Genomic DNA, 19,557 nt, shown 5'->3' on the forward strand with positions numbered 1-19,557 from the left:
CTAGGGTTTTTAATGAATAAACACAGAAGTTACTGTTCAAACTTGTCCAATGACTATTGATTCACCCTGTGTATCTGATCATATGCAGCATTTTGTGTTGTTGTTAACAAAGCAGTGAAATATTGTATAGGTTTGACATACAGGTATACTAGCATCACAATTGGACAAGTGGTCTCTAGATATCTGTAAAAATGTAAGCTTGACATACAGACAGGTGACAAGAGGCACAGACAGACTCCATATACTCCCAGATTCTGATGCACTCAGTAACGTGCCAAACAATTACCAAATAAGTTTAATCATTATTGGACATGATGTTATAAATGCAAATACAGGTCCACTTCCGTTATATACCGATCGCCAGGAATAATAAACACAGATTCAACGAAATACAGCAGCAACATACAATGAAGTACAACTTATATGTTCAGAGTGAAGCTTGGTATGATTTACTCCTTCCAGCAGCTGCCAGGAGTCACAAGGTATTGCAAACCTATTTCAAACAACCACTCAGAGCTGTCAAATCTGCCTTTGCATTGGATCCTATGGGTGCCTTATATTCCCACTTATCGGGAACAGGGGAAAGAGAGGTAAGGTATCTTAACCGTAGCACAGTTAAAGGTATAAAACATTTTCTAGATTTTAATGTGCAAGGCTGGACAATTTGTGATTCAGGTCGTATCCATTTATTTACCCACATACAATGAGTTAATACATTCTTTATGCAGTCTTTGTGCGCTGATTGTTGCCTTTCTATTTCCCTTCATGGCTGTGGCATTTAAGCAGGATTTTAGTTTTCATTCTTAACATTGTTAACACGATCAAAAATATATTATTTATTGTATGGAGAAAATGACTACCTCCGTCTAACAGCAGTAATTGTACGTCCTTCAGTGAAAGAACAAAATAAAGAGAAAAAAGCACTATGCTTTATTAAGGCGGATATGGGAGCTACCTCCCAATGGTGCCTGGGAGGCTATTCATCATGTAATATTGCCCTTGGTGTAGGGCCATGGATGACAGAGCATCTAAAGCAAAGCAGTACATCCAGAGCCTATTATAGTGGAGTGCATAATAAGTGCGTCCTCCGCAAGAGACTGCAGTAGTAAGGATGTCAATGACTGTCAGGTCTGTGAACAGAATTAGGTCAAATAGCCTGGCTTTGTGAAGCTGTTCATATTTGGGCTCACTGACAACATGCTGAACGTCACAGGTGCTGTATCTTGCTCTGAGAACTTGCGCTTGCTGACACACATTACAGCAACGACACAGTGGGATACGGGTGTGGAGGAAATGTAGACACAACAACGTACAGGCCTTCATCTATCAAAACCCATCATGCCGTAGGTAAATGAAGGACAACTGGGCATCATAAATCTGAACCCAAGAAATGTCTTCTAAAACAGAATTTAAATGCCAATAATCTATTACAATGCAATAACTTACGGCAGTGTTTCTCAAATGCAGCTACCAAGCAACCCATCAATGAACCTTGGTAATGGAGACTGCTGTGCAGGTTTCAGTCCATGTCATTGTTGTTGTTGTTGTGGTTCTATTAGCCAGACATTCATTCTGTGCTGTATAATTGGCACTTGTCTTTGGCACAGACTGCCCTGCCTCTGACAGAACTGTGACTCGGCTAAGATGACGTAATGATGACCCAGTTGAGTGCCATCCTGTGACTGGGCTTGTCCCAATTTACCTGACTTGCTTCTCTCTTTACTATTTTATGTTGAGTTGTAGTATTCTTAAAGATGTAGTTTATTAAATTAAAAAAGTCTCTGATGGTACAATACAATAAAACAGTCCACTCCACCGAGTTGTCCCAGTCCTAATACATGCATTGCTTTGTCGTCTTGCTTACTAAAACTGTAGCTCAAGCGAATAACAAAATATTTTGTTTTTGGCTGTGACTTGTAGGCAAAACTCCCATTTTATAGACCGTTGTCCTTTCAGTGCTCTGTGACTATTCCTAGTATCTTTTTCTCCATAAAGTATTTTTAACCACATAAAGTTTAAACTTGATGTATTTTTAATAAATGTATCAAGGACAACACACAGCATGACAGTAAGATGCTTGGCTGATACTCATTTAAGCAAATTAAAGATTCATTGCAGTCTAGTTCCGTGCAAGCTAGATGACATTAGCTGCAGATTTTGCTGAACTAATAGAATACTGAATTGGACAAAAGGAGAACATTAATAACACAAAGAGAGACGTTTACAGAAAACGTTAATAACGAGAGCCATTAAAACTGCACAGGAAAGGCACAGTGTGCTTCCAATTGCTTGCAAATGAAAATAATGAATGTGCTGATGCGTTTAAGCTGCATAATAAGAAAAAAAATGAAAAGATAAACTGTCTGCTTCCAATAGTATTACAACATGTTGTATCTTGTATTTTTTTGCTAACACCATAATCTTGCGCTTAGTTTTCAATAGCCGGTATGGACACAATCAAAAGAGATCTGTCTTATACTGTACATGGCTTGTATGTACATACAGTACCACATATTGACTGATATTTACAGTGCTGCCCCCATTACATTTCTTTAATCACAAATGTCTTGATGGAATATTTGAGTACTTCTGATCACCCTATGATTGAGTGTTCAAAGTGTTTTAGAAAACAAAAGAATTTGTGGACTTCCATTTATTATATAGGTTTCAAATGTGCAGTTTGAAATACAAACATGTGGTTTCATTTTAAAACCTGATATATTGTACCAATACGAAGTTCATGAAATATCTTTTCAGAAGTCTTGCTTTAAGTTTGTCTTCCTTACTCATTTTACCTGGGTAGTGAAGCTGTCTCCACCTCTTCAATGCCTTCATTTCCTGTCATTTACCAACCCGCTGCTTGACTGTAATGACTGACTATTTTTGTAGCCAGTAACCTGCTTTAACCCCAAAGCTGCTGAGGTGAAATGACCTGGGATCTGATACAGTAACAGTGTCCCTCAAATTAAGGTAAGCAAACAGATACATTTCTTTAATCTAGTGTAATATCAGATATACTATGTATATATATATATAGGGTTTATTTTGTTAACTACAAACACTGGTTGTTGAATTTGCCTTTCAGTCTTGTGAGACCTTGACTCACCTGCTTGTTCTAACGCCACCATGGTTGACTGTTCTATCAAGTCCCGCTCAATAAAGCTCCGGAAGTCTTCACTATACACGCTGAGGTCGGGTAGCTGGAATGTGTAAATAGGCATCTCCAGAGGGAACAGCTCGCTGCTGCACTCGCTCACAACGTGGGAGCGAGCCAGGGAGACTATGGCTGAGCTTGCGTGAGAGATTCCCCGGGAGAGACGCTTTTCTGGGATGAGAATAGACAGCATCATTAGGATCGCAGCACACTGTTGCCAACTCACAACTCTCATTTTTATCCCTAATGTTCATTCAAGGTGTTACTGAAAAATCAGGAACAATGGTACTGCATTTCATAATATGGGTTGTCCCTCCAGGAATTTGCTGCTTTTCTTTCACATGCGTTGATACATTATACAGAGCTTACTTTAAATCGGAAGCTAAACCAAAAATAATGGGCAATATTCCCAAAGATTTAACAAAGCTTTAGTTTCTGGTTTCACAGAACCTAACTAGCACTAATCATGGACAACCTTGTGTTACCTTAGGTAAGGTAGTCCAAGTTTTTAATCAAGGTCTATGAAATCAACTGGTAGTCTTATACTAAAAAAAAAGTTATCTTCACTACTAATAAAGCAGTCTGCAGTTCGAACTGTCTGCTTTGTTGCAACAGCTAAATAATCCATAAAGCTCTGCGACGTGGTGATCAGAAAATTGATCTTCGCATTAAAAAAAAAGAAAAGTTGGGGAACTTTAAAGGTCAGACCATCATGCATCATGGAAGAGGGTGTTTTAAAGAGTGTCTAGTGTTTTAAAATTTCGAAATTTCAAATGAAAAATTACTACAGTAACATGAAGAAAATACCCTTTAAAAAGGGATGATAACCAAGGCTTTGCAATCCATTTTGCACCCCTTTTTAGCATTAGAAAAAGATCTTCTAACAGAAGAAAATGGTCATCAATAATAATAATACTGGTAGAAGAAAATAGATTTTTAACCCATGGTTAGAACTTCTTTAAGATACAAGCCTGACATCTAGGTTCAGCATCTTGAAATATGAATCATTTTTAATCCTTTACCACCGTAAGAGTTACAGCATTTGCGCTAAGCATTTTAACGGTATCAAGTGGAATGAACAGTCAGACGTCCCGTCAGCAAACAATCGATTGAGTAGCTCTGGTGCAGCTGTGATGGCATTTCTCCTGTCGCATGCAGTGAGTATCAGTCCAATTGGAAGAGTGCTGCCTGACGGTGGTATAATGAGCTATAATAATTACCTTGAGCAATGTCATCCTGTCTCTGAACACCAGTCTGCTCGATCTTGTTCAGTGGCTGGGGTTGATCCCGCTGCTGCTGTTTGTAGTACCGTCCCTCGTTGAAGACCTGGGGGAGATTGGCAGTGTGGACCTGTCGCAGCTGCTCATAGTCATTCAAGGCAGCACTCAAGTCCCAGTTTTTACCTGCAGAAAGAACCAACACACTCAGTTAGCAGTAAATGAAATCAGCCACATGTATTCAATTAGCAAGTGCTATAAATGTATGTGTGAACGTCACCATGACTGAAGAATCTTTGTCAGTAATGAGGACTCGCTTAAAAACAGAGCACAGTGGATATCAATCGGAGAATCTTACTTCATTTCTTAGGAAATCCTGCTAATGTATAACACTGCATTGGCTTTTAATCCAATTTACTTACTTCATGTTAGAGAGCACAACCTGCTAGTCCTTCTTCTTTGTTATGAAACCATTTTGTATTTTTTTTTAGGCTATACAGTGAAACATCACAGATCAGAAGAGAACAGCAAAGGATATTTTTGTGTTGAATATCTTTGATTTTATTAATGCCAGTGCTAGTAAAAGGTACAAAATAAAGGTCTTAAATAAAAATATATATACACACACACACACACACACACACACACACACACACACACACACACACAAAATAAGGATTATTTGGTAAGAAAAACTAAATGCACCAGAGGGATTGACCTGTGCTGATTTTATCTGAATTATAACAACTTTATTTCTATGTAAATTGTGTTTAAAAAAAAAACAAAAAAAAAAACACCAGCTGCATTACTGGTACTTGTCCCAGCTGTGATTTTAAAAGGATCAGGGATTTCATTTGTGTGGAGATATTTTCTAGGCAAGTGGTTTTACAAGCCATCATTAAAAAAACAAATGCTATTAAAATCAATGGTGTTGTAGATCACAAAAGCAAACCCCACAGTTAACTGACTAAAATGTGGGATGCTTTCCTAGACAAAATGTTTATTTTATATTATATATATATATATATATATATATATATATATATATATATATATATATATAGCTGGCTCTTTGAGCTAAAATCAGCATCTTACTTTACAGCATCACACTTGCCTAAAACTTTTGCACAGTACTGTATATATATATATATATATATATATATATATATATATATATATATATATATATATATATACAGTACTGTGCAAAAAGTTTTAGGCAGGTGTGAAAAAATGCTGTAAAAGTAAGAATGCTTTCAAAAATAGACATGTTAATAGATTATATTTATCAATTAAAATGCACTAAATGCAAAGTGAGTGAACAGAAGAAAAATCTAAATCAAATCCAATCCATATTTGGTGTGACCACCCTTTGCCTTCAAAACAGCATCAATTCTTCTTGGTACACTTGCACAAAGTCAGGGATTTTGTAGGCATATAGTCAGGTGTATGATTAAACAATTATACCAAACAGGTGCTAATGATCATCAATTCAATATGTAGGTTGAAACACAATCATTAACTGAAACAGAAACAGCTGTGTAGGAGGAATAAAACTGGGTGATGAACAGCCAAACTCAGCTAACAAGGTGAGGTTGCTGAAGACAGTTTACTGTCAAAAGTCATACACCATGGCAAGACTGAGCACAGCAACAAGACACAAGGTAGTTATACTGCATCAGCAAGGTCTCTCCCAGGCAGAAATTTCAAGGCAGACAGGGGTTTCCAGATGTGCTGTCCAAGCTCTTTTGAAGAAGCACAAAGAAACGGGCAACGTTGAGGACCGTAGACGCAGTGGTCAGCCAAGGAAACTTACTGCAGCAGATGAGACACATCATGCTTAGTTCCCTTCGCAATCGGAAGATGTCCAGCAGTGCCATCAGCTCAGAATTGGCAGAAAACAGTGGGACCCTGGTACACCCATCTACTGTCCGGAGAAGTCTGGTCAGAAGTGGCCTTCATGGAAGACTTGCGGCCAAAAAGCCATACCTCCGACGTGGAAACAAGGCCAAGCGACTCAACTATGCACGAAAACACAGGAACTGGGGTGCAGAAAAATGGCAGCAGGTGCTCTGGACTGATGAGTCAAAATTTGAAATATTTGGCTGTAGCAGAAGGCAGTTTGTTTGCCGAAGGGCTGGAGAGCGGTACACAAATGAGTGTCTGCAGGCAACAGTGAAGCATGTATTTCTGCAAATGGAGTTGGGGATTTGGTCAGAATTAATGGTCTCCTCAATGCTGAGAAGTACAGGCAGATACTTATCCATCATGCAATACCATCAGGGAGGCATCTGATTGGCCCCAAATTTATTCTGCAGCATGACAACGACCCCAAACATACAGCGAAAGTCATTAAGAACTATCTTCAGCGTAAAGAAGAACAAGGAGTCCTGGAAGTGATGGTATGGCCCCCACAGAGCCCTGATCTCAACATCATCGAGTCTGTCTGGGATTACATGAAGAGAGAGAAGCAACTGAAGCTGCCTAAATCCACAGAAGAACTGTGGTTAGTTCTCCAAGATGTTTGGGCCAACCTACCTGCCGAGTTCCTTCAAAAACTGTGTGCAAGTGTACCTAGAAGAATTGATGCTGTTTTGAAGGCAAAGGATGGTCACACCAAATATTGATTTGATGTAGATTTTTCTTCTGTTCACTCACTTTGCATTTTGTTAATTGATAAATATAAACTATTAACATGTCTATTTTTGAAAGCATTCTTACTTTACAGCATCACACTTGCCTAAAACTTTTGCACAGTACTGTATATATATATATATATATATATATATATATATATATATATATATATATATATATATGAGGAAGCTATAATGCTACAAGATACACTCGTGTCTTAAGCCCATTTAAAATTTAAACAGTGCAGTACTTTATTAGTGTCTCAACACATTCTTCCATTAAAAATAATACTGGTTATAATAGAGATCACGCTCAGTCAGATAATAAAAGGGTAGTTCTGGTGCATCACAGAGACATCCTGTTAGTATTTGAGATGTTTTGGTTGGTTTTACCCAGTAGCATCATCCAAGTAAAGTAATGATATGGAACCCTGTAGAAGGGCGAGGCACGGGTGTGTGTGTGTGTAGGGGAGGAATATTGAGTGGCAGGGAGGGAGTTAAAATCCTCCCAGCAAAAACACGTTGTAATGTGGCTGGAGCCAGGAACTGAATAAGTGAGTAAATGATTAATTAAAGCTCCAGTCACAGGTGTATAAACAGGGTGATCACGGGTGTTAGATATATTTAGTGTTGAAGTTAATGTCGGTGAAGATGTTTCATGTTGTTGTGTCCGTGTCCTGTGTGTTTATGTTCGTGAGTTTTTGTTAGACCTTTTGTTTTGGCCCTTGTATCTGTTATTTTGTTAATGTGTTTTGTTTGTTTAGTGTTTTGTTTATTTGTTGTTTAGTAAAGTGCGCATTAGCACTTAAACGTTCTGCTTCTGTGTCCGAGTCTCACTTTCTGGTGAACAACAGCCTTGCCAGTGACCCTGTCACAAACCCAAAACATTACTCTACACATTGTCAATTTACGGGCAAATCACAGTGTGTAAATAGGCAACATAAAATCATTTTCAAAAAGCCTTCTTTACTGTGGTAACAACACTTGTTTAGCTTCAAAAATATGTAGAATAAACTCATCTGAACCAGTTGGCCTCAGCCCCTTTACAGATAAGTGTTTTTTTTTATTGTAACCAGTACCATACTGGCTCCTTTTAACTGAAATTGCAATTTTAGACAGAAATCCCTCCAAGGAACCCAAGACATTAAAGTCAGTGAAAATACAGTAGACACGGCACTTGGCACCATCTCAATGTGTTTCACTTCAGATTCAGAGCTTAGAGCTACTCAACATGGTGGCAAGAGACAGCCCAATTATAATGAGTCACAGGAAAATACAAGTTACAGTGCTGGAATAAACCAAAAGCGACGTTCACAAAGGGGTTGAATAAAGGCCCTCAATTTGACAGATTTAGAGCAAACTGGTATAAAAAAAAAAATCCTTTAAGACAACTAAAGCCCTTTTCTTTAACCACTGGACCACACAACCTCCTCTACTTCTGAGTAGATCTGGTACACCAGAATTAAACCATTAATATCATCAATAAGAAATACTGCATAAAACAAATGTAATATTTCTTACATCCACTAGGGGCAGATAGTTCATACTCGTATCACGTTTCTTTTAATGTAAGAACTACTGTAATCGGCTACCTCATCCTTTTCTACCCCAAAGAATAATAGCCTGCTCTCCACAGTGTCCAACTGACATTTATGAAATGCACTCACAAAACAACTGTCCTGTTTACTATTATTGTCTTTGATTTTACCTGGAGTCATTACAAGCTAACATTGGTAAATCCCAACATTTCAAATAATTTAATTAAGTATGCAATTCATTTTTTAAAATTGTAAAAAAAAAAAAAAAGACAAGTTATCTAGAAAATAAATATTAAACCGTGATTTGTTTTCTCACCAACTCTGTTTCATTCAATACAATACTTTAGTGTCTGCTTTAAAAAAAAAAAAAAAATTATATATATATATATATATATTATTAGCAGCCACAGTAAAATGATCTAAAAAATGTTCTTAGACATCCAAAAACTTTATTAGTTAAAAGTCTGATCCCAGGGCTTCAGGACCTCCCTTACTGAGGTGTACTGTATATTATTAAAATGACCGGACACCTGGTAAATCTGCTGTGAACTGATTACACTTAACAGAGCATGAATAGGTCATACCCAAGACTGTAGAGTTACTAATAGGAATTGTTCATGAAGCTATAGGGGAGGAACAATGTATTTAACATTTAAACTCCTGGCTCTTAGTCATATGAATAATAATAATAATAATAATAATAATAATAATAATAATAATAATAATAATAATAATAATAATTATACGTAATTGAAGGTGTAGTATGAGTTTCAAGCCATGTGATCCCTTGAAATCTTTTGTTTATAAATGTACTTTGTGCATCTATTATGTATGAGTAGATCTTGATGTAAATAGAGTGCAGGTGACTCACTGAATTGATAACTGTTCCAGACCTCCCTCTTCAGCTGCATATCAATCACAGAACTTCAGCTGCTATAATTGGAATTGATTGCGCTTCATTTTTCAAGGAGAAAAGGCCTCTGCCCAATTGAGTTGTCATGATTTTCCAGCTCAGCTGTCTTTTAAAAGTTTGAATTCATATCAGACCGTGCATCTCGGAGCATGCAGCCCTAGGCAACGGTTCTCATGATAGGATTATTCTGCTAGACAATTCTGAATAAACAGCTCTGCAATTTACTGTATTGCAATTTGAAATTGTATTGGATACACAAATGGGCAATAGGCAGTCAGCCTTTTATGTTAAAAACATAGCACACATTACCCACCATTGCTTTAAATGCAAAAGAAAGATGTCTGTATCATGAAAAACTACATTACCAAGTGGTGTACAGTACACACACACAACCTGTGGACTATGACAGACTCTGAAACCCTCAAGCATGTGCCAAACGAAATTCATACTATACAGTCACATAACTGCCTCTGTATATACCCAGATTCTGAAACTTGTGCAAAAGAATGCCCTTACCAAGTTTCCATGCTGCTGATAGTAAGTTTGACATATGTACTTTCATCCATATTTACATTGCTTGACCGTTTTGTTAGGACCTTTATCTAACACCGGGTTGGGCCACTGGATGCTCAAATCAGATTGAGATCCAGGGATTGTGGTGGAAAAGTACTTTGCCTGAAGTTTTTGTTATACTCATCAAACCATTCAAGCACAATTCTGGCACAGTGGATGGGGGCATAACCATCTTGAAAGTAGCCATCGCCATCAGGGTACAAGTGCAGCATTGTTGGGCGGACTTGACTTATTTAAGCATTGACGCAACAATGCTTAAATAAACTACAGCATTCAAAGTAAACAAGCAATCTAGGGAGAACATGCCTTATAACTAATAAACTTGCCCAGAGTTGACAATTCAAATGTATGCCGTTGGAAGGAATGACAATAGATGATGTTGCCATTTTGTGTGTGTGTGTGTGTGTGTGTGTTTTAACCTATATAAACTATCTGCTGATCCACAGCAAGTATAGAAAGAGCAATAATGAGAAACAAATCCTATCACCTGTGTTCAAGTATAAGAGAAGAAAGCACACTTCACATGAGAGAGAGAGAGAGAGAGAGAGACAACTGAACAAATAAGACCAGATATTATTCACAAAAACAGATCAGCAGAGTGAAATGAAATGTCTAGGAAATAGTGGCGACAGAAAAGGGCTTCTTTCTTATATCTTTTTTTTTTTTTTTTTAATCTTTCAGTTTTATGTTTTACAGTTACAGTTCAAAACCCCTCTTTAAGGGCACCTCAGTAAAAAAAAACACCTATTTTTCACAGTTATCATTTGCTCTTTTTGATTGCTTCTCTACACTGGCTTACCACATAAGAGCCTGCTTTTGACTTACAAAACACTAGGGCCTGGCACCTGATTATCTAAAAGAGCTTTTGTCCCTATGTGTACCTAGACGTGCTTTAAGGTGAGCAGACTGTGGTCTTCTGTCCCTCCCAAAGATATTAAGACAAAAAGGAAAGGAGTAAGATCTTTTAGTTAAAATGCTCCCAGATTATGGAATAAACTACCATCTGACATTAGAGATGAAGAGTCACTTAATATTTTTAAATCAAGTTTAAAAACTCACTTTTAGACCAGCATTTTATACAACATTTTAAGTGTTCTTTTTATTTATCTACTAATATTGACGTTTTAGTTTGGTAGTAGTAACAGTAAAACTAATAAAAAAATGCTGAATTATTACATGGCTCAATAAAGTGTTAAATGGCTAAATAAACTGTCTAACTGTGGTATTAATTTGTTACAGTAAACACTTAATAGGGAGAGGTTTCACTGTACAGCATGTTGTTGTTATTATTATTACAAATAGGGCCCTATTCGCAAAGGTATAATTAATTTTAAAAAATGTATGGCAGTGACTGTCTTCATGGGTTCAAATACAAAATGAGAGCTACTGTATTAGTATCTGTCGTATTGTGATACTGTAGTGTCATGAAAACATCAAATAGTCACATCCACCACATGTAAACATTTTACCTCATATATTGAATTTCTGTGAGAAAAGTACTGTAGCTCCTAAAATAGATGGGGGTTTTTTTGGTCTTTGTTTTTCTTCTTGTGTGCAGAGGGATTTCATACCAAGATACAGGTGATGAGGTCACAGGCAGGTTACATTTTAAGGTTAAACTAAGGGCACACTGTTACTGTCGCTTAAAAAAAAGCCCCTGCCTGAAAACTTTGATTTGGAATTGAATTGCTTCAGAAATTAGGTTAATGCTTATTCCTTAGTGTGTTCAGACAAAGGTCAACACAAAAATCAATGTTTATAGTTATGAGTTTGGACTAAGCAACATTTTGCTGCACACGACAAGCATTCTTTATTGCCTGCACTGCAGGAGCTTTGTAGAAGTAGTTAATGTATCAAGTGCACTACTCCTCTTGAAACAAGAAATAAATAATGACCACTGCCTTGGAAGAAGGCCAAGTCAGTTCTTAGGGTGGGCTGATTTCATGCTGGTTTCTGTAATATTCCAAACCTGACCTGCAATTTCATCACAACAGTACTTAGTGTTTTGCGATTTAGAAGCTTTTTCTTTATTACTGTTCGAATGCTCAAGCAAGAAGGCATTAAACTGATTTAATGCTTAACCCAATGTTAAGTACAATCTTTATATTACTATTCCAAATTATTCCAAACTTTGAGGACAGCCTATTCCTCAACTGAGGATGGAATGTGTTATTGAGAAACACTTGAGGGTCTCAGAGTGGCTCACCTGTATTCACTGGGGATTCCACAGGGAGCATTGCATTGGCTCTGGTGCTCCTGCATATGAGGGGAAACAAAACCGTTGGGGCTATTTCTCCCCATCATGCTACAGTGAGCTCCTGGGATCTGTGTAAATGAGTTTGGGGGGTCTTCACTATTGGGTATCTTATTGTCAGATAGTGAACCCATCCTGGTTCCCATCCTGGTTAGTGTTTGCTACAGTGTTTGCTACAGTGATAATCAGAAGGCTTCACTCTTCAGTGCTCTCAATCTGGTTCCTTTCACTAGCAAACTAGCCTTCCTTTCACGGTTTATTATTCAGAAACTATTTCCGGTGTAGGCTCAATACGCAGTACCTTATAATATTTGCCTTCAGAAATGAAAATGCTATAGAACAATAAGGTCATTACTTTGTCACTTCCCAGCAGATGGTGATTTTTCTTGAATTCCTGCTGCTTACTTGGAGACAGTTTGGAGTACACCATTTAATATGGAGTACAACATTTAACAGGGGCAGCAGTGTGGAGTAGTGGTTAGGGCTCTGGACTCTTGACCGGAGGGTTGTGGGTTCAATCCCTGGTGGGTGACACTGCTGCTGTACCCTTGAGCAAGGTACTTTACCTAGATTGCTCCAGTAAAAACCCAACTGAATAAATGGGTAATTGTATGTAAAAAATAATGTGTAAAAAAGAATGTAATTGTATGTAAAAATAATGTGATATCTTGTAACAATTGTAAGTCGCCCTGGACAAGGGTGTCTGCTAAGAAATAAATAATAATAATAATAACATTTAATGTGTTGTGCTGAAGCCTTACTCTGCTCTCTGGAAATACAATTCATGCAAAAGGACTGCAATAACAAAAAGTTCAAAAGACAGCTTTCTATATCAACTTTTTTAACCTTTCTATTTCCAAGACCTGCTCTCATACTAGTTTAAGAAATATGTACTGATGTAAACTTGCAAACAAACTCACATACTTTAGGCAAACGCACATTTGTAATGTAGCAATCTGTGCCTACTCTACTTTATCAGACCATCGCTATGACAACAGACAAGGACCACTGTGCTGGTTAGAATAAAAATACGCCCATGGAATATATTATTTTAGTAGCGAGTGACTTAATAAAAGTCATTATATATATATATATATATCATTTATTTTTTATTTTATTTTTCATTTTATTTTTTTGTAATGTAAAAATTCAGAAGTAACTCAACAGTAAAGTAACTCTACAAACCTAAATCAGTGGAGCATTAACCTAGAGGGTAATCTCCTCTCTGAATTAAGACTCTGTCTCTAAGAGAATCTGACAGTAGAACTTGCATCCATCAATGGTGTGCCCCAATGACTACTCTCAAATGCCTTGCTGAAGTCAGAGTAACACTCCTGTTTAGTGTAGATCCCTGCAGCTCCCTACTAACCCTCTTGATGCCCTTTTTAATCCACTACAGTTTGTGGTTTGTGAGGACCTACAGTATGGCAACAAAATGAGGAGCCCACATGCCCAATAAAATTGGCCACCAGTCAGTAATTAGGTCACCTCCATCTAACAGACATTTGCATCAAGAGTTATCACTCAACAAAAACCTGAAAGAAAGTTTTGAAGCAATCATGGTCAGTCAACCATTTTGGATAGGTCAAAGTCAAGTTCACCCAACAAATTCAGCATTGCTGGTGGTTCTACCTTCCAAGCTTTCACAACACCGTCCCAGAGACACAGCAGCAACCAAGATATTAAGCAGGCAGACAGTCTGATTATTTGAACCTTGGAAACCTGTATATTCTCATCATTTTCTGTTGCTTTTCTATGCTTTTAGATGTGAATTATTGAACACTTTGTGTGCAAGTTTACTTCCCATTCCTCTTCCAGTACTTATTGGAGGTATGTGCTTAAAGTAAATGCATAATATTAAATAAATAAATACCAGTAATGGTGGAGGATTTAACGGTTTACTTTTATCTATAAATTTATTAATCTGCAATAAATAATTATGTCAAAGCGTACTATTGATGCCCAGATGTGGCTCCAAATATCTGACTAATGGAGGCCCATGAATCTGGCCAGTAAAAGAATGATACATTATTACATTACCACAAGGCCTGCATCATCAAACAAAATGTCTTGGTACTATGGAATCAACCGCTATTCACACAAAGGGTACAGGAGCTGAAGGAAAACCTGACATCACAGTGCCCAGTTTCATTTTAATTTGGAGTACAATAGTCTGCAAGGTGCAGTGTTTATGTTTTTGTATATTCCCTATTGATTCTTATCCAGCCATTTCCCTTTAACTGCAGTAAATCTTTAGAGGCTTGGGAAACCACAAACCATAAATCATGGCAGGATACAATTTAACATTATGAAATAACACTGTCAGTTTCACAGTCATCCAGAGAGCTGCACTGTATGTACAGCCCTTGCTAAAAGGTTTTACTGTGAATGTACAGAGTGATTCATGTTTTGTTTACAGGAAATTACTTTACAAGATGTTAATCCTAAAGTAAATGTAAATTCAACTGTCATTTTATTGATCTTTCACCTTTCACCTCTGTATCTGTTTTTACCTGTTTGTGATACACTGCCATTACGGATTCTGTCCTGCCCCCTGACGGTGAGATAAGAAGAGGTTGAAAGCTCTAAAACTACAAATGCAGACAAGCTCAGCTCTCAGATCTTTCGACTTGGCACCTACATCACCTTCTCTATACATCTAGAGTAGGCTGGGTTAGTTCAAAGGTCAAATTATCACATGAAATGAATAAGAAAAAAATACTTGTATATAATTTGAAAATGGGACAATTATTCATTCAGGGTTACCAGGTTATTAAAGTAGGCAACAAGTAAGCCCACCCCATACACCACAGCCCAGCAAGGGTGGATTGAATACCTGTACCTCTTAGAAACAGCTGCATGGAACAAGCTAATCATCTGTCTGGAAGGTAAGGTTGAATGAAACCTGCTGTTTAACATTACGTTAACATATTCAATTACATACCACTTTGAAGTTTTCCATATACTTAATGAGAAACTGACATTTAAAAATGTGATATTTCAAAATCTAACATTAAATACTACTACTAACATTACTACTAATATGGCTTCCGGTACACTTTTGCGATACCATTTTGTAGTTTCTTGGATCACATGATGTTAAGTAAAAGATCTAAATTATGTTCAAATTAAAAAAAACTTTTGGCCATAGCTGTACACACCCCACAGTCCAATTGAAATCCTATGGCAGGTATATCATCTTACACTTCTTTATGACAAACAATGACACGAGAATAGAGAATAGATATCTCCCAACCCTCTTGCTAACTGGTATAGTGAACGGTCAGCCCATTCTTAGGCAGATGCAGTGCTGCAGTTCAGGATTTTGAGAACATATATGGGAATGTCAGATTCATAAAACCACTGTCATAAATATGGCGAGAGTATGACAGTCTGGTTTATGGTGATGGAAGCTCTCTGTCAAGTGTTGTTTCCAATATGGACGTTGTCCATTTGAGAACAGGAATTTTAGATGTTTTATATTTTAAAAAGGAGAACAGCCAAAAGCAGCAATTCCACAGGGACTGCCATACCAGTTCTCAGAGGGCAGCTTGCATAAAGAAGCCAATATTAACATTTCAAATGCCACTTAGAAACAGAAACCATCTCATTAGATTTCCTTTCTGTTTGAAATAATCTTTCACCACATACATTTTTTTTTTAATAAATATTAAATGGAGCAATTTTACAACAGCTGCTTCCAGGGTGTGAAAAAAAGGTACACTTAGGACCCAATTAAAAACGACACCTGGTCCAGCCAGCAGGTACAGGAGGAGGCATATGGCAATGTTGACTATGTATGAGAAAAAGGCTATTATATTGGAATCCCCATCCTGCCAATAGAGGGAATTGGCGCACAAAAAACACATGGTAACTTTTTCCACTAAATGCCTAGGAATCGATTGCTTTTAAGGACTGTACTGTAATTAGATTCAGCTATATGGGGACAGTGTGTGCTTTGTGTTGAGAGCCACAGGGATAGCATATTGAACTGCTGTTTGTAACAAAAGATGCTAAAATTTAGCCTTCAATAAGCCCAACCAATTTTTCATGACATCATGACCTAGATTCTAATACTGTCAAGAACATGTGTGAATGTGTGTCCATCCCAAGATTCACTGTAATTGGATGACCAATTCTCATGGTATTACAAAAACAAATGTGCATGTAGCAAATATACAATCACCCGTTGTCATTCATAAAGAGTAAACAACATGGATCTTAAATTCGGAGAGAAGCTTGTGTAAAGAAAGGGAGGGTTTAATTGCACCTGAACTGTAGATTGTCAGTGGTTACAACCCAAATGAAAACAGTCACATCGTATTTTTCTCAATCAAGATTGCCTATGATTACATTATGGGTGCATGTTTGGCACTGGTTCAGCTTTTCCAAGAACAACCAAATATCCCAATTGTGGTCTGCCAGGCTAATGCCCTAGCTGCATTAAACAGCGATATTTTTTTTAGTGTAGGGCACTAAGCCACAGTACCACAGAAAGTGACACTTTGACAGTGAAATGAGCAACTGTACAACCCAGCCCTGACCTGACCTGACCTTTCTCCTGGATTATCATTCCCAAAAATCAATTGGTTTCTCAAGCACTGAAACCTCCACCTACATGCATTGCATTCTACACTCATTCAAGAGTTAAAATGCACCCTTATTTCCTGTATACTTAAAGTTTAAAAGATAAAGTAGCTTCAAAAAGCATTTTTCCCTTTTAATTTATATTTTTTGCAATCGTTCTGCGTTGTTCTTATTGAAGGATCTGCTCTTCAGTACTATTTTCCCACAGACGCCTGTAACATAAACTAGATCAACCTACAAGTATCTTTTACATTAGTAAGCGCCAGCGCATATACTGCCCAGTGGTGTATTGCCAGGAAACTTCATCCATACGGTATGATGATACAAGTTCAAATCGTGTGTTCACTGTATTGCAGAAGTTCATTGATTTACACACCATGGGGTAGATGTAAGTATAGGCGCAGTGCAAAATAGTTGCCTGGCCACAATGCACAGTACAATTTTAATATACAAAAACAGTTCTAAAACAGGTACCATTTTAATAACAGAAAAACCTAAACAGTGTTATTAATGTGATTTCAATTTCATTCAAAACTGAGCATTATAGGGGATGGAAGTGCATGACAGGTCACCTTTTTCATAGCTAAGTTTAGAATCAAATCAGAGAGCCAGTGTCTCCGACAGCTAAAACTAACAAAAGGAAAGATTTTAAAGCTCTGGCAAGTTGACAAGTTTCTATTTATTCTTGATCCATTTTTGTTGATGTTTCCTCTTGTCATTTTCTCTGGCAGTCAAAGGTGTACGAAAAGGAGAGACAGCTGTAGTTGGCTCTGCTGTATGTATACTGTGCTCTTAAACAGCAGGAGGTCATGCTAAATGCTATTGTAGGACAACAAGCTGCTAACCTTGTGGTCTGCAGAAAGCCTGTTTTCTTCCACATGCATGCTGACAGGGGTTCTGAGAATGGTTCCCAAAGCACCAAACACAGTACTAAATCCAGTTTTTTCCTCTAGAGAGTGATACCACACACACCCAAGGCATCCAAAAAGGGCTTGGGACAGTAAATGCAGGGAAGGAATAGGTAAGATAATCTATTATCAGAAAGTGCAGGAGACAGACACTGCTTGACCACTTTAATAGGACCAGTACCTAATATCAGGTTGGGCCACCTTTGTTACAGAACATAGTTCTGCAGGGAGCAAACATCACATCACAGGATCAAGCTAATTTGCATCACTAATTCATGGCGATGCCAAATCCACTCTGAAGACAGGTACTCATACAGTGGCCAGGCCAGGCATTTATACTGCAGTGAAGGGGTTGATGCAGCCGCAAAGGCAAGGGTTACAACTTTAAGGCGAATTCAATATTGGCACAAGCCCAGGGCCTTCTTTGAACTCGGACCCAAGCTACGGTGAACAAGCAGGTTCAGCAAGAATATAAATAGAAAAATAGAGCAGGCCAATTCTCAAACTGGACCGCGCCTCACTAACATTTTTCAAATGAGCATGAGGAATTTCAGACAGGAACATAACGCTGTGAAGTTCCTATAATTAGATGTTATAAAATGCCTTTCGTTGATTGCACAGGATAACTACATACAGTACAGTATGCATTCTAAGGTTCACACAGAATTCATATTCACCAACGCTAGTAACCTACGTATCCTCTGCCAGTTATCTAATGCAATTAACATTACAAGGGTTAGTATCACTATGACCTACAGTCACCACATCTAGAACAGTATATCACAAAATGCCAATGCATGTGTAAATTCATAAAAAACAAAAAACAGCAGCAGCTTCTCTATGCTTTTCCCCATGGTGCATTTATCATATGCCATGCTTCGTAATATGCTTTACCATACACTTCTGAGCTTTACAATGCTAAGCTATGCTTTACAATGCCGTCACTATGCTTTATAACCCATTTAAAAATGAACCATAACCACAGAAGCCTTTTTTAATTTAATTATTGGACTTCTGAGGCATGTCCATGAAAACAGAGAAATGAAAATAATATTGGAATCTAATCTGTAAAACATAATATCCATTGTTTAAAATTGTGAGGCATTGCTGACGTGACCTTCAATGGACTGTGGTATCGACAATAACCTAATTCACACATCCTTGCAACCTGTAAACTAGTCTGTCTACTGCCAGTGCCACTGTTGAGTTTATTGAAAATGAGCAGCATGTTTATTAGTTATCTTACTAAACTGAAGTGCAAGTAATGTGCACGAAGAAATATTTTTAGCATAAAAAAATAGATAGTTATACATGCAGCAGGAGCAGCACGTATGCTACAGTGGTGAAATATCATCACAGAAACGTTATCAGTCTAAACCTGATTTAGGATGCAACTTGACATAAGAATTTACAGTGAAAATAAAAACACAAGATGGTCTTTACAGCACACTATATGAATGTTACTGGTACCAATTCACTTTTTTCATGGAACAGAGTACAGTTCCATTTGGTTAAAATGACGGACAGATGCCCCCATATACCCACAACCCCAGCAGGCGTTAACACTGTAATTGGTAAACATTTGACATTAGTGCTTATTTTCTGCAGTTGGCAGCTGTCAAGCAGGCAGCGGTATAGAAAATGTTGCTGTAAAAGATGTCGATGCAGTGCACACTGGTAATTACACAGCTGCTTGGTTAACTCGTATTGTCAGTTAAGCAAAGAGCTCAAGCTGTAAGAGCTGTAATGTGTGAGATAGTATGAAAACAGATTCAGT

At 37.6% G+C, this 19,557-nt stretch overlaps 1 protein-coding gene across 5 annotated transcripts in view; it reads right to left on the minus strand.

Annotated features, from left to right (window-relative positions):
• The window catches only part of LOC117964287 (OTU domain-containing protein 7A-like), a 110,182-nt gene that overhangs the window by 27,596 nt on the left and 63,029 nt on the right, over positions 1-19,557 (minus strand). For all 5 annotated transcript variants that reach the window (XM_058995041.1, XM_058995038.1, XM_058995039.1 and 2 more), the window contains 2 exons: positions 4,375-4,557; positions 3,107-3,325 (listed from right to left, as the gene is read on the minus strand). In XM_058995041.1, the coding sequence (XP_058851024.1) occupies positions 3,107-3,325; positions 4,375-4,557 (402 nt within the window). The remainder of the gene's footprint in view (positions 1-3,106; positions 3,326-4,374; positions 4,558-19,557) is intronic.

Source organism: Acipenser ruthenus, chromosome 21 (assembly GCF_902713425.1).
Source record: "Acipenser ruthenus chromosome 21, fAciRut3.2 maternal haplotype, whole genome shotgun sequence".
NCBI classification, from domain to species: domain Eukaryota; kingdom Metazoa; phylum Chordata; class Actinopteri; order Acipenseriformes; family Acipenseridae; genus Acipenser; species Acipenser ruthenus.